Here is a 15,957-nt window from a genome sequence, read left to right on the forward strand (position 1 = left end):
GTAAATATGTTGTGCTAAACACAATGACAATCTCACAATCTTACTCTCAATTTCAAGGTACTTTATTGGCATGATTGCGTGTTCTTACAATATTGACAAGGCATTGAACATATAACAAAAGACACACAATAAGACAAACTCTCTCTCTCTCTCTCTAATAGCAGTCAGTGGTTTTATAGTAGAGGTGAGAATTCATCAGCACATGTAACACAAGATTTGATTTGATACTGTCAGCGAGAGAACACAAACAGAATGAAGACAGGACACATCGACATTAAATACATTCATTTGATTATAAAACATCTCAGAAACAGTGATTTGTCCGCCTGACGTCTGTCCTGCAGTAAAGCAGAAACAATCTGGAGTTGATATAAAGACCCTGACGTTTAACCAGTGTTGTAATGTAACAAAGTAAAAATACTTCAGTACGGTCTCTGGACTTTACTTGAGTCTTTATATTACTGCAGACTTTTACTCCATTACATTTCCTGAACAAAATGTATACTTTTACTTTTACTGATACATTTCTCCTTAGCATGTTCGTTACTACAAAATAAAAGCATAGAAACTGAAATAGACAAGTGAGCGATCGGGTCACCATGACAGTGCTGAACCAACCATTGGTTCAAGCTCAACGTGCTCTCTGTGGCTCATTTCAACTCAAGGTTTTAACGTGCGGCTTCTTTTAAAGGTAAACAGCACATGTTTCTGTTTCAATGAACGATGAAATGACTGAGTGTTACTGTGAGGGACATGCAAGTAAGGACCGGACAGATTTGATCTGATTTTGTTCTCTTAGAGGGATAATGTTGGGGTGGGAGGGAACTATCCTTTTATAAAGTTATAAAGTAAAGTTATAAAGATGTGGTTTCTGAACTTGTATTTTGATAGTTTAGCAATTTGGCAACATGTTGACAGAGCTTTTTCAAAGTTGTACATTTCTATGCAAGTACCATTTTTGATCTTTATGCTAAAAATAAAGATTTTCTGGCGAGATATTTGTACTTTTACTCAAGTATTGCTTTTATGTACTTTATACATCACCGAGTTTAACAGTCAGCTTGTAGAGTTTGCTTTGGGATGACTGCCGTTGGACGTGTGAAAGAGTTGTTGTGGAGTATCTGTAAAAGATTCTGAGACCAGGAAGCAGAAGGCGGATCTCTAAAGCGTTTTATCAAAGTCAACGAGTGTATTTGCGACACGATCATGGAAGAAGAACATCCTGGAAATGTTTACCTTTTTGGTTTGACAGCTACACGCTGACTCGCTGAAAGATCTCTTGATGTTTCATTCACGAGAGAAGGCTTTTTCTTCAGACCTCTGACGGAGGCTCATGGAAACTCACAAACGCTCAGATGACGTTCAGTTGTGAGATGTTCTTCATCTGGAAACACTCTCTCAGAAACATGACCTCACTTTAATCCTGATGCTTCCGCAGGCTTCGTCTTTATATTGATCTTGTTTTATTGTGTGAATGTTGTTGAGAATCTCAAATTAGTGGTTAAAGCTTTAATCCATTTATTCTATGCCGTCTCCTGTAGATGATGTGCTGAACTCAAATAAAAATCATGTTCCTTAATAACAGCGTCCATAACAAGCGCAACAGAAAACTGTTCATGAACGATTTCATCAGAATCGTGAATATTTGCCCGCTGTCCTCTCGACGAGGCTTGTGGGATTGAAACACATTTAATGATCTTTACCGCTGAACATTTCTATCATCAGAAGAGCAGAAGCGGCTCTGTCAACGTTTAATCCGCTGAGTTTTGGAGCTCGCGGGCTGGTTTTGACTTTTAATCCGCGTTAAAAAGCCATCAGCCCACAGTTTCACCGCTGATATTCACATCAACACCCACGGACACGATCCAAACACACGTGTGAATGTTCTTCATGTGAAGGACAGACTGCTGAACTTTCATTCACTCGTGTGCTTTATGGACTCGCGCACGCATCGCACTAGTTTACAGGCCGGAGAAACATTTTTAATCCCGTGAATTTATCACGCCGCAACAGGATGAAGAATTTCGGGGGAGGCGATTGCCAAAAAAATCTATAAAATGGAATCCTATTAAAGCTCGTAAACAAGCAAACGGCGCTTCCTACACACAGCATGAGCGGAAGAGAAATGTGCTCGCTCTAAATCATGCATGTTTGATGCTTTATATGTCTGCGAGATGGATCATACTCTCTCTCTCTCTGCTGCAGTGCATTCTGGGAGCAGATGAATGGTGTCTGATATTCGTCAAACTTTTATAACAGTAACGTCTGTGAGAAGCTGATGTGATGGAAGACCAACAGATGCTTCTCGCAAACTCACTTTCTCTCTTTAAACTACAGACACGAGATACTGAAGCTCCTGAACATCAGCTGCTTGATCATTGGCTCAACACATTCTCAGGAAACACGTACTGATAAAAATGCACTTTAAGTCACTTTAAATAAGGCATCTGCTGAATGCGGTCATGTGAAGATCCTCATGATTTAAAGGTCCAGAGCAAGAGCGTAGCCAGAAAAGAGACTCTGGTTGAGCATCAAAAGAACTGAGAGCCCCTCATTTATTGTCAGATGAATGTGCAAAAAACCAACTCTGCGTATCACTAACGTTACAGAATAGACTGGGTGTAAAACGACATAAATGCCTGGAAACGCATTTGCTGAAGAAATTCTCACGTAACGAACATTAAAGGGTAAGTTCATCCCCAAATCAAATTTGTGTGATTTTTTACTGATCTGCACAAAACGTCTGATGATTTCGATATTGAGGAAGACTTGCACTTTTTTGCCCAACCGTACGAACAGAATGCGCATGCGTGGAAGTGCTCTCGTGAACGCGCGCCATACATTGACCAGACAGAGGAGAATATATCCATTCAAGTCGTTATTTTGCTTTGTTATTCGCACATAAAGTACTCTCGTCGCTTCAAAGCAATTCAATTGAGCCACTATGAGCGGATGGACAAATGTAACGATGTCTTTAGTACTTTTCTGGGCCTTGACAACAACCCTAACCGTGATGTCTGTGAGGAGGCCTGGAAATCTCTCAGATGTCACCTAAAATATCTTTATTTGTGTTTTGAAGACGCTGGGAGGTCGTCATGTTCAACACACAAATTTGATTTTGGGATGAACTTACCCTTTAAACGGTCAAAACTAGCACTCATGCTGTTCTGTTATGTGCGCATATAGGCTACAGTCCAATTTCGAGTGTAAAAAGCTTTCACAAAACTTTGTAAATCACTCGTTTCTGACGGGAAACGCTTCACAGAACCGCTTGTAACAGGCAACGTGAGCAAAACATGCAGTAAACTGATCATGTTGAGGAAAACCTCGTTATCACACGAGTTAAACGTTTGGGCAGCTGCATAAATACTGTAAGTTCAGGACCTTCCACTGCAAGTCTGCAGTGTTTGCTCGACACCTGTAATTCACGAGTTCACCTGCGCAGATAAACAGCGATGCTGCAGGGATAATAATGATAGAGCATGGGTATGCAGTTTATGCGTATTTGGCGTGCTGTACAGGGAGTGGGCTCCGAGCTCGCCGGATCTATCCGAACCCGGAGCACTCTACCCGGGTCAGGGCAAGTGCGCCGGGCTCGGAACCGGCTCGAGCCCAGAACACGAGCCCAGTGTTTCTCTTCTCTTTCAGTGTTTCTCTTTCTCTTTCGAGTCTGAGACACTCACAGCAGAACACACATCCAAATGTAAAACCCTGTGTGTTTCCATAAATATCCCGCGGCGTATGATTATACAGCATCACTGAGAGAGAGACACACACCCGTCACGGTTACCATAGAAACGCTCTTTCACCTCTGACTGACACACATCATTTCTAACGGTTAATGAAGGGTAATTAACCCGTTTTATATAAAAGGTTAATTGTGTATCAGAAAGTGATTCATGCTCTTCAGTTTTGTGTGTGGTATAAACAGATGTGACCCTCACAGACATGATCACGGCACCCGCTACACCTCCAAACTCACCCGTCTGCCATCAGTTGAACAAACAGATCATCTCAGCACAGCAAGCACAGAGCTGCCAAATGTCCAGCAAACATGAGAATTTGCCTGAAATAATCTAAAACACAACATCATACACTTATAAAGTCCCTCCGTATTAATTAATGATTGGGAAATTTCATTAGTCAATATTACTCTTTTATTTATAATAGAACATTAATATTGTAAAGATTGTGTATCATGACGCCGGACAGAATCATATTTAAAGACAACACTTATCTTTGTGTTAGAGATGAACACCTTTATTCTTTCCTGCTGTTGTTGTTTCATTTCTCTCTATTCTCAATGTTCTTTCTTTTCTTTTGTCACCCAGTGTTTGTCTGCAGGTCTTGTGAGTTAGTGTAATGGGACCATCCCAGCGTGTCATGGCGGAACATTTCTGAACATTCAGGAAGTAACACACATCATCAGGGAGGGCAGACGACACGGCTGTCTGCGGCGTTTCTGCACCGCTCTGATGCCTCCAGTAACATGTCGCTCTGAGAGGAAAATGGAATTCGCCTCAGACGGCGGAAGCCGGATGAGAGCAGCGCCGGGAAGACTATCAATTTCACAGCTTCATAAAACAGCTCTCCGGGCGCCGGCGGCGACTGCGTGTGACTGACAGACACAAAACGAGCTCGGCCTCTGCGTGTTCTGTGGAGAATTTCAAAACGATCACCTGCGGCCATAGAGAAAAGCCCTCGCTTCTCAAAGCTTGTCCAGAAAGGCAGAAGCTCGCGCAAGGAATTAAACTGCTTATGAGCCCATGCCTGAACGGAAAAGAACGCTATTTAATGCTGAAGTGAAACAAATCTTCCCGTTTTCTTTTTTAAAAGTGCCGAGCACCTGTGAGACATATCTTACTCCATATTTGATCAACCGTCCAATCACCTGACTGCAAACCGTCCAATCCTCTGGTCCCATCAACCACTTCTCTTGAATATCCTCCTTTTTCCTCAAAGGAAGGCTTGGCGATTGTGGACAGGGTAACAACATACTAACATTGAGCAAAGATCAACGCCTCCTCCAAAAACACATGAACGTGTCACGCACAGTGGTATGCAAGTACATCGTTTGACAGACGAGTGGGACATCCGGTCAGACCCAACACAATGATTGGATGAGCATTTCCACAGAAGATATTTAATTATATACGTTTATTTAGACCGCTTTACTTGGCGATTGCGATCAGGACCTTCAAGCAGCATAACAAAAAAAATGATTCTGGAGAGAACCGCTCATCCTGCCTTTAAAGCATTTGATAAATACACATGAAGACTTGCGCACATCACAGCAGTTTCATTTCAAATGACTATTCTGTTCAATCTCCCAGAAAAAGCCTGATGGAGTTCCAGCAGAGTCCACTATCAGCTGAAATGATCCCAAACGCCTCGGACTGCCACGGGAAAGTAAAAGATCAACGTTTGACATCTTATTTGAATTACAGGCTGATTTTCTCCCTGCAGGCCAGAGAAACTGTAAAGTTCAACGATGGATTCCACAGCATCTCACTTTTCTCATTACAGCGGTTTAGTCACAGGCGAGCCATCGATGGAGGCGGAACCGCGGGTCGCCGTGTCCTCGTTCTCACACGTTCTCCGGCCAAACTGCCGGCGGAACGCTGACTTGCCACATCTGCTCTCGCTATAATGGATTTGCTTGCCGTTAAGAGGCTGCGGCTCTCCGGGGAAAAAGCTTAATGCCGCTCACTTTCTGCTGCTCTGGTGATTTATTTTGATTAGGCTGATGAAGTCTTCGCTGTTGCCAGCCCGGAATAATCGACACGTTGTGCCGGAGGTCAAAGCGAGGAGCGCTGGGTTTATTCAGAGCAGAGCGTTCAGGTGTGAATCATAACTCGACGCTGACACCTCACGTGACGCTACGCCGGTCGGACGACGTACATCGACGTCTAGAAAAGTTGTTAGAGGTCAACACAAGAAGTCAACATTCACACGCATTTTAAGATTTATGCTCTCGTCTCAATAAAGACAGACAGCTGGAAGAAAGCCGTTTCTTTAGTTTTCTGGTAAAAATATCTTTTTAAACAACATACAGCCTGAAAACAAGACACACTTGCTTGACAAGCAAAGCTGTACATTACAAAAATCAAGATTTTTTGACCTCAATGGCAAACACGTTCTTGTTTTAAGACATAATATTTAGGAGTGAGTGAGTCTGATTGGTCGACCAATGGCAGTGTTTCTTGAAATCATTATTTTTGCTGACGCGGGCGATGGGAAAACACGAAAGAGAAAGCAGCAGGAGATTGTGGGATTTCGGTACATGACGGAGGTGAAGTCATTAACCTCATGTCCTCTACCTCTCGCTCACTTTCACTCACTCTGAGCTCAACTTTCTCTTTCATCAGCGTATTTTCTCGCTCTGTCTCACTGATGTGTGACATAAAACATCACATAAACAGAGAGGAGACTGAAGCAATCATCATCTGTTTAAAGGATACGAGCACATGAATATACCCAGTTATTCAGATTAGAGAAAAATGCTCTTTTTGAAAACTGTGGACACATCATACCTGTTAATTGTTGTTTTCCACACCCAAAAGTGCAAAATTTTGTCAACCCCGTTACAATAGAAAAGCTTTATGGTCTGTGCAAAAACAATGAATAACTTATTATTTAAATATATAAATGATAGACTGTGTTTACAGTCACTACACGTTGCAAAATTATAAAGTTTCTTTAAAAACAGAAGAAAGAAGCAATTTTTGGTCTAACAGTGTTGAACTTTCTTTTCAGGAGAGGCAAAAAGGAAGCGCGGGTGCATAACACTTACATTTTTTTAATAGAATTCATTTATAACAAATGGAACTCGTGTCAGAAGTACAGAAGGACGCTTCTCGTACAGACGTATCTTTTCACCACTGGCATCTAAGTAGGAAAATAAAAAGCACTTCATTCATTCAGAAAAAAAATGAAATCAAATAACAGTTTACATTTACAACTAATCAGAGGTAATTTCATGATTTTTTTAACAAGCCATTTTTTTCTTTACAATTGAATTGAATTCATTATTTCAGTCTATGCATCCAGATGTGAGATTCACGGGGAGCAGAGAAACACGTTTATACTTCAGTCTTTCAACCGGCTGAACGGGGAAGAAGTGAAACTTCCACATCATCTGCTGAAGACGCTGGTTTTGCACCCGATTATCCTATGATTTTTTCTTCATCATCTTTTTTTTCTCCAAGGACTTGGATCTCTTTTCAGTGTTATTTACATACACACATCTGAAGTTTGAAGGAGATTGGTACAGTCGGGTTCAAGTAAAATCTGTGATGGGACGTGTGAAATCAGCAGGGCAGTGCATAGAGATACAGAGATAAAAAAGTGCAATTCTCCTCGTCCTCGTCCTCACTGCAGCTGAACTCATGCATATTCAAAGAAGATCCAGAACAGCAAAAGAAACCCGTGAGGAGCGCAAGTGACCTCTAGGTGGCGCTGACACTTGACATGGAGCTATGGCGAACAACAACAACAACAACAGCGTTTTGTTGATGAAGAGATTTCGAATTGAACAAAATTCAATCAAATCAAATTTGATTTTGTAAAACAATTTGGCAATTAAAAAGGGGGAGAATGTCTGGAATGCACATCCACAAAGCCAATGAAATCATAAAATTGTCAAATAATATTCTTATCTGCAAACATATTTCATAGCGTATCTTAACATCTAGAGCTTTTAATAAAGGATTATCTGTCATTTTAACCGAATGTTTATTGCGACGGCTTCCTTTCTTCAAGAAATCCTTCCACACCAAAGAACTAAAGTCAAAATGTGCAGAACCGCTGGGAAGTTCAACGATCTTCAAAAGACAAACTAAATGGAATTGATAATCATGTTTCTCTTTTCAATCACAGACAACTACATGTTTCTGAACTGTACTCATGCTGTTTTAGAAATCAGAAGATGTTTCTAATTCATAATAGAGAAGAAGAGAATTAACAGTATCGGGCCTTACATTTATTTATTTATTTATAGCTTTCATTGATTTGATTCCTTACCCTTTTTTTCAGTTCTCTGAGCCAGATTAAGGCCATAGAATAAAAGAGGAACAATGGAATTACGTATTTGCATATACAATTTCATAGAATATAAATCTGTACGCGTGGGAAATCAATGGCTAAATACTCTTATATGGACTATACTCAAACTATACACCTTGAGAAATGAATATTGTAGAAAAGAAGAGGCATAAATATAAGGCACTCTAAATGCAAACGAATGAAAACACGGCTCGGTCTGTGTAAATGACCTCTGACCTCTCGACGAGTTGAATGAATGAATGATGATGATGATGGCCCCCGATATAAAGCACAACATCTGTTTATTGCACAAGAAAAGATGCGTTTGTCCTGCTGATGTGCATTCCAGCGGAAAACCTCTTCAGTTCCCTCGAACATCTACACATATCCATCAGTCCATATATTACAGATTTATTTAGATTCATATATTTATATCTCCTCTAAAGATCCTCATGACAATTCACTGTTATATAAATAAAGACATCGTATATTTCAGTCATTTCCCTCTCTCTGCTCATGAAAGAACTGAGATTTCTGCCAACCTTTATAATCTGCCCCCCTCACAAGTCAACGCATGTGTGTGTTCAGACAGGATTGTAACGACAAATGGCACAGAGTGTAAGAGCAGGAGGTGAAGTGGGTCAGGTGAAAAAAAGAATTAACCGTCCTAAAAAATGAAAGATGGGTCAACAAAAAGAAAAGATTTGTGTTATCCAGATGTGTCATCTATGGAGGGGCGGGTGCTTGTGGTTTATAGTTTCTTCACTGATGAAGATGATGACGTGATGACGTTTTTTTTCTCTAACTCCTCACGTTGATTGAGGAAAGAACAGAAATTCTCTTTACGTTGTGTATTGAGCTCCCGTCTCACAGCGTCTGTGATCCTCCAGACCGTTTGTTTCTTTGTTATTCATGAATCCTCGAAGCAAAGGAAGAAAGGAACGTTCCACACGATGCTTCAGCAGTCCATATTCACCTGTCTGAAATTCTGTATTATTACTATTATTTTTCATTGTTTATATTAGATCGGGTGATTTGTCTTGGTCCACCTGGATATTTGTCTGTTAGTGTAATTTGAAAGTATTTCTAGCTTTATGTTGCACATCCAACACGTAGTCGAGTTGTGGACGAAGAGTTAAAGTTCTTTTCACAAGCAGGTATTTATGGCTCAGAATTGAATGACCTCTGGATGTCCGGCGGTCGATCGCGTCTCCTGACGGCACGCCGAGGATCTTACGTTGCATAGTGGTCGAAGCTCCCGAGGTACTCCAACCCAGCTCTGTAACAAAACTGGTACTGATCCTGAAAGACAAAGAGAGAAAGAGACGGGTAAACCTCAACCATCTCAAGCTAAATGGATCAATTCTGAAAGGTAACAGGGTTGACAGTTTTACAAATTCAGTTGAAATGACCAGCCCTGTGCTCAGGGTCATGAATCTACAAGATGCTTTTTAGAAAGAGAAATATTTCTACAAATGTTCACAGTTTGTTGACTATACCAAATCCTCGTTACAGGGTTGACATGCTAATATTGGCCTCCCACCGAATATAAAGCACTTTTATTTGAAAGAAATCAATGATGGCATTACAAATTTTAGTTTGAAAATAAAATAAATAAAAAACTTCTCCAATAACTCAAAACGAACAATTTTTTTTAATACAAAAAAGCTTAAATTAATATACCGTAGAAAAACGCAAGCTTTTCTTTCAGTATTGCAAGGCAACACATATGAAGTTTACATTTACATTTAGTCGTAATACGTTCTGAACAGCTTTAGTGGATTCTTCTGAGAATTTAGGGATGCGAGCTCCTCTCATCGTCATAGGAACATGAAGGCGTGCGACAGGAAGGGCTGCGTGTCGCGGCTCACGAGCGTTGAGAGGTGAAGAGCTGGGATTGTATTCTGCCGAGCGTGAGAGTCGAGCCTCATCACCTCGCTGTCCGCATTGATCGCGGAAAATAATTTCCCCCCATTGACGGCGGCAAAAGGCCATTCTGCGGGTTAGCCGTGAAATTGCTTATCTGAACCAATTTGCATGGCTAACCTGAAGGGTTTGTCATTATAAATGAAATTGAACGTGTGCGTGTCCATCGCCACAAACTCTATGTCTGCGTTTATTTATCAGAGAGCCGCCGTATTAAAATCAGTGAGAGAATCTGAAGGCAAAACTCAGCTAATCCAATCAAAACACACAAGCTAAAATCAATGGCTTTAAAGCCAAACATGTGAATTTACTCTCCTGCCCTCCTGTCCCCTCCCATCTACATGAAATATCTGAAGACACTCATAAAAATATGACGGAGAGACCCTTCAAACATTGACATTATCAGATCCACAGATGAGTTTAAACTGATGAGTGTTTCTCTGTTAAGGGTTAAAGTGGTACATACTTCAGTCTGGACCATTGCTGGCCGCTGCGTCCGTAACATCTTGACCGTCTGGAAGATGTCCACCACACCTTCATACCTCATCCTCTCCAGAACAATACTGAGAGTGATGAAGACTCCGGTCCTGCCCACACCAGCACTGCAAACACACGTCTCATTTCAAATCCAACACATTTACAGGTCAAAGGTCACGGATATGACCACTGATGATGACTGTTTCTACCTGCAGTGGACTGAGATGGGCCCGTCTTGACCGAACTGCTCTTTTGTTTTATGCACTTGGCCGATGAAGTCGATGAAGCCTTCGCCTGATTTCGGCACACCCTGTTCCGGCCAATCGGTGAACTGGAACTGCCTGACCGTCCGTGATTGGCCGTCCTGAAAGCACAGCCAGAAGAATATAATGATGTTTCCATGTAACTGAATTCTTTACATACATCACTGACGTGTGATATTACGTGAGTGTGTCTTACCCTGGCGTCTGTCACTTTAAACTCTCTCAGGATGTACTGAGGCATGTTATACTCCGCCATAGGATCCACAACAAAGTACTGATACCTCGCTGAACGCTCCGCCGGCCAATACTGATGACACTTCTCCTGACAGACCGAGAGAGACGGGGTCAAATCAAATCTCATTTAACACATCAGTAGTTTTCCAGAATCAAAAAATGCCAACAGAAAACAGATCCTGATACGTAAACAAATGTTCTGATGTTCATCAGAATGTTCAATGATGAGTGCGTTACAAATGAACACAACATGAACATCTCTGAAGAGTGTGATTTTAGGATGAGTTTGATGAGGTGTAAATGTTCGAGAGACTCACTCTGCCCATCTCTCTGAGTTTGGTCAACATCACAACTATGGTAGAGTTGTGTTCCCATAACATCCGCCAGAAATCTTCTGTGGTTTCAGCTAAAGGACCCTGTGTGGCGATGTAAGCCTTCTGTTGCCTGAAACACACACACAACATGAACATCTACACGTACAGATGGACGGACGGATCAGACGGGCTGTCCTGCTCACCTGTATCCATCGATGAAGCTGCCGTTGATGTAGTCTGATCCCTCCACTCCTCTGATTGGCTGCAGACAGACTCGTGTGGACTCATACGGCATGATGTTCACCAGACGGTTTTTGAATTTGTTACAGGGCAGGTTGGCACTGATGAAGCGGGATGTGTGGGCTTTTGTGTTTGCTAACCGCTGGAAGAGAACAACACAATTGACATCTTTATATGCAACACACAATGCTTTTATAGAGAGTTTATGGTGCACTGCTATCTGGACAAAAGAGTCATAAGAGCTCCGCCCCACAAGACTTGATAATATTCTGCTTTGTAGATACAACTTGGGTCTCAGTCAGTGTCAGTCGATTAGATTTCTTGTCCTGTACTTCATCACTCGACAGCCTTCAATACCATGACCCCCTCAACCATTCATTTACAAAAATACACCAAAAAAATCATGGTTACCATAATAACACAATAGCACAGTAATACCATACCAATACAAATGTAATACCATAGTAATAACATATTAATAGCAGAGTAATAGTAAACAATACCAGAGTAATAGTATAGTAATACTACAGTAATACCAGTAAAACTCTTCTTATCAAGTCCAGAAAAAAAACAGAGTTCAAGTGAATGTTTATCTTCATCTATTCTTTCTTGTGTGTTGAATGAAGAGTACAGACGACATGTCTGATGAGTACAGAATAAAGAAGTGTAGCGTGAGAAAGGTTAAGAAAAAGCCACAGGCCCCACACTGTCTGGTCTGCAGTCATGTTTAAGAGTCGTCCAGCGGTGGGTTTGTGGTGACACAGAATCAGCCAAACCTCAGAGACTCAGGACATTCTGATATTTCAGCACTTAAACGCAGTTGTGCAGGATGTGCTCACATTCCCACAGCCTTGCTAAAGCCATTTCAGAAGGGCGGAGTCACAGCTGATGACTGACATCTGCATATATCACTCAATGCTGCGGTTCTGAGTAACGGTAATAAACAGATTTTGTTTGGATTTTCGCTCTACACGCATTCTAATGCAGCTCTTCAACGTCATGTTTTCCTCATCAGACGGATTCCCGCGGTCTTGAATAAACAAGCGTACCTTAAACTCCAGTTCCATTCCAGTGACGTTCTCTCCGGACTCGATCTGTGTGAGTTTCTGGATGTAGGCGTACAGATTCCGGGCGGGAACTTCGGTGGTTCCGCAGGTCACGGCCTCCTGCAGCGCGTCGTGAATGAAGACGTACTGATCTTCTGTCTGCACCATGTAGTTTCTCTGAGCTCTCATGAGCGTCACGTGACCGTAGATGTCCACCGTCTTCTCGTGTTTAATGCGCTCCAACATGGCATCGATCACGATGAAACAGCCGGTCCGACCCACGCCGGCACTGCACGTTCAAGAGAAGAAATCATTACCCGTCACATACTGTATATACAAAAATACATGGTGTATTAGTGTTATTCACTGTTACGAACTCTAAACTAGAGCTACAAGAACCACAACAAGAACTTAAAAACTCTTGAAAAGAGTCGTGATGGTTAAGATTATGATGTGCTGATAAAGTGTGCAGGTGTAAACAGAGAGTTGAATGACGTTTGATCTCTAGAAGAACTCTCAACATGAGATTCAAACCGTTCTGAAAGGACAGACGCATCTCTCTCTCTGTGTCCTCTGTGACATCAATCATGCAGTTGGGCGGTCTTTCTGTTTGTGTTGAGTAACGTCTGACCGCACACGCTTCGCGGTGACCCACGGGTTTGAGGTGACGGCCCCAAGAAAACATCCCCTGGCGGCAGAGACGGAACATCACACGGCAGATTCTCTTCAGTGGTATCTGAGCGCGAGCGGCGGTACGTCAGTTGAATAGTTAAAGAGCAGTAATGTATTTCAGTTAATGACCCACACCAGCGGCTCAACCGTCGACCTTTTGTTTAGTCTGACAAACAGTGGCGTATAATCTCCTGCCCACACGCCTCACGTCACCCCAACAGCTTAAAAACTTTACAAAAGACGAACAAACTTTCTGACGCGGCCGACAGAATGAAAGAGGGTTTTTTTTGTTAATGGTCAGATGATGAGAGCTCCGGCCGGGCGGATGCTGTTTTCAAACGGATTAAAGTCTGCCGTTATCTGATTTCAGCCCAAAGGAATTCAAAGTCGCCGTCCCAATGAATGATATTAATTCCTGCATTCAGCCAGAGAGAAGCGACGGGCAAAGAAGGATTTTTCAATTTCAAGCGTTCCGCTGGGAGCCGTAATTAACTGCCGTATGTGTTATTTTAAGGGTGCACTAATCCTTGTTTTCTATCTGGCACTTTTCTGACGGAAGGTCTCTGTCGCTACGCTTCGTGTTTCTCTGCTTTTGCTTAGAGAAAAAGTGAAGGCATGTTTTCATATCATGTCCGTGATGTGTGATATAAAACTATTCTTATATCACTTCTTGTTGCTTTGAATAATGCTCACTAAAGACATGGCGTATGGCGTTTGTGTTGTAGGTTCAGAACACAAACCTGCAGTGCACCACCATGGGCCCGGCGTCCGGAGGGTTGCAGGATTTCACCCTGCGCAGGAAGGCCAGGAACGGTGTGGGATGTTCGGGAACGCCGTGATCTGGCCAGGCGGTGAACTGAAACTGTCGCACCTCTCTCTTCTCGCTGGAGCCGTTCTGAACACAACAGTTGAAACACCTCAGATCTCAGCTGAAGGCTTGCGAGAGGCTTTAGAGACGGATTTCATTCACGTTTACCTTGTAAAGCGCAAACGTCCTGACGCAGTACGTGGCTAACTCCACCGTGTCCAGCAGGGTGACCTGAATGAGTCCGTACGTTTCTGTTCCTCTGTTGGGCCAGTACTGGTCACACTTCACCTGCACACACACACGTTAGACACATTCAAGTTTGTTCTCATTCCACACGCTCATGTGTCGACATTAGCATTACTGTTCAGATGCTGCGCTGTCAGGAGAAGAAGAATAAAGAGAGAATTGGAACGAGAGAGCCGTCACACATAAGTGAACTCAATCTCCTCACCAACATTAAATGGCTACCAGAAAAAAATCAAGGATCTGTCTCGACTCGATTCATTTGAGCTTTCGCTGAAAATCTCCACGTTAAGCTCATTACAATGCATCGAGACATTTGAGCCCTGCGTGAGACAAACACAAGACTCTCAGAGTCTTAACACACGACCTAAAATATTACTGTATGAAACAATGCATAAATATTCTTCCATTCAAAATAAAACTAAGATGAAATAAAGTTGAATACTATGTGTCCCTTTGTGATTTGGAGTAATTGACTGTATTTTAGTTTGGTTATTTATTTGTATTATTAATCACTACACTAAACACTAAAACAAAACAATAGTTAAAAAAACAGTTTAACATGAATAGATATCGGTGATCTATCAATAACTATATTGATCTGGTAATGAGTACACATTCTTAACCAATCAAATCAAGCAATCAGACAGTGCTTCATACCCGTGATCTTTCTTCTAGTTTGGTCATCATGACGATATTTGCGCTCCGCTGCTCCCAGATCATCCGCCAAAAATCCCCGAAGGTCTCCGGCAGCGGACCTTGAGTGGCGATATAAGCGTTCTGCTTCCTGTAGCCGTCAATGTAGTTTGAGTTGATGTAATCGCTGCCGGGAATACCTGCAAACAAGTAAATAAATAAAACATGCTTTTATAAGAATATTTGTCCAAAACCTCATTTCAAGTCGTAATGAAAGGATTTAAAAGATCGTAAGAAACAATTTCCATGAATGACATCAAACCTCTTGACCGTAATGAATGTTTGTCAGTATGAAGCTAGTGAATGTGATCACGTGACAATGATTTTCTGACAATAAACAATCCACATCATCATCACCCTCATGACTCCAGTGGAGTCAGACAGCGGATGTTGACTTTATATTCTTCAGTGTGTAAATGAAGTCAATGCTGCGACGCACACACGCACACACACACACACACACACACACACACACACACACACACACATGCAGAGGAGAGATAAACCTCGCTCGCTCGCCCGCTCACAGCTACATTATTTCATATACAAAACACATTCATTTTCTTCCTCATTGCTCTTAGAAAACACAATGTGGCCATCATTACTTTAATCCCACAACAATGCTGCATGTGTCCATCAATCCCACAATGCATTGTGAAAGTTCAGGTAAATACAAACATTCAGGAGCTTTTGGATGTTTCTTAGAGAATTCACAACTGAGATTCTCACAGTGTCACAGCTTATTAATATCACAGATTCACTGTGTGTGTGTGAGGAGAGAGGTGACGCACCATCGATGGCAGACAGCAGGACTCTGGAGTGATCGTAAGCGATGACGTTGGCATATCTGTTCTTGGGTTTGTTCACCTCCAGGTTGGAATGTTCCCATGTGAACTGCTGACCGGGATCAATGGACTGAAAGTCAGAAATATGATTGTTATACACACACGTACACACACACAATCACGCATGTACACACACACAGCGAGAGAGAG

General features: G+C 42.0%; 1 protein-coding gene across 26 annotated transcripts in view; it reads right to left on the reverse strand.

The window, feature by feature from the left end:
• Positions 1-6,779: 6,779 nt before the first annotated feature.
• Positions 6,780-15,957, reverse strand: part of ptprda (protein tyrosine phosphatase receptor type Da) — a 158,188-nt gene continuing 149,010 nt past the window's right edge. For all 26 annotated transcript variants that reach the window (XM_057344419.1, XM_057344236.1, XM_057344337.1 and 23 more), the window contains 11 exons: positions 15,754-15,877; positions 14,927-15,102; positions 14,192-14,311; positions 13,956-14,110; positions 12,547-12,832; positions 11,461-11,639; positions 11,261-11,387; positions 10,906-11,031; positions 10,656-10,810; positions 10,436-10,571; positions 6,780-9,345 (listed from right to left, as the gene is read on the reverse strand). In XM_057344419.1, coding sequence (XP_057200402.1) covers positions 9,277-9,345; positions 10,436-10,571; positions 10,656-10,810; positions 10,906-11,031; positions 11,261-11,387; positions 11,461-11,639; positions 12,547-12,832; positions 13,956-14,110; positions 14,192-14,311; positions 14,927-15,102; positions 15,754-15,877 — 1,653 coding nt within the window. In that variant the 3' untranslated portion in view covers positions 6,780-9,276. The remainder of the gene's footprint in view (positions 9,346-10,435; positions 10,572-10,655; positions 10,811-10,905; positions 11,032-11,260; positions 11,388-11,460; positions 11,640-12,546; positions 12,833-13,955; positions 14,111-14,191; positions 14,312-14,926; positions 15,103-15,753; positions 15,878-15,957) is intronic.

This window comes from Triplophysa rosa, linkage group LG1, assembly GCF_024868665.1.
Source record: "Triplophysa rosa linkage group LG1, Trosa_1v2, whole genome shotgun sequence".
Classification (NCBI taxonomy): domain Eukaryota; kingdom Metazoa; phylum Chordata; class Actinopteri; order Cypriniformes; family Nemacheilidae; genus Triplophysa; species Triplophysa rosa.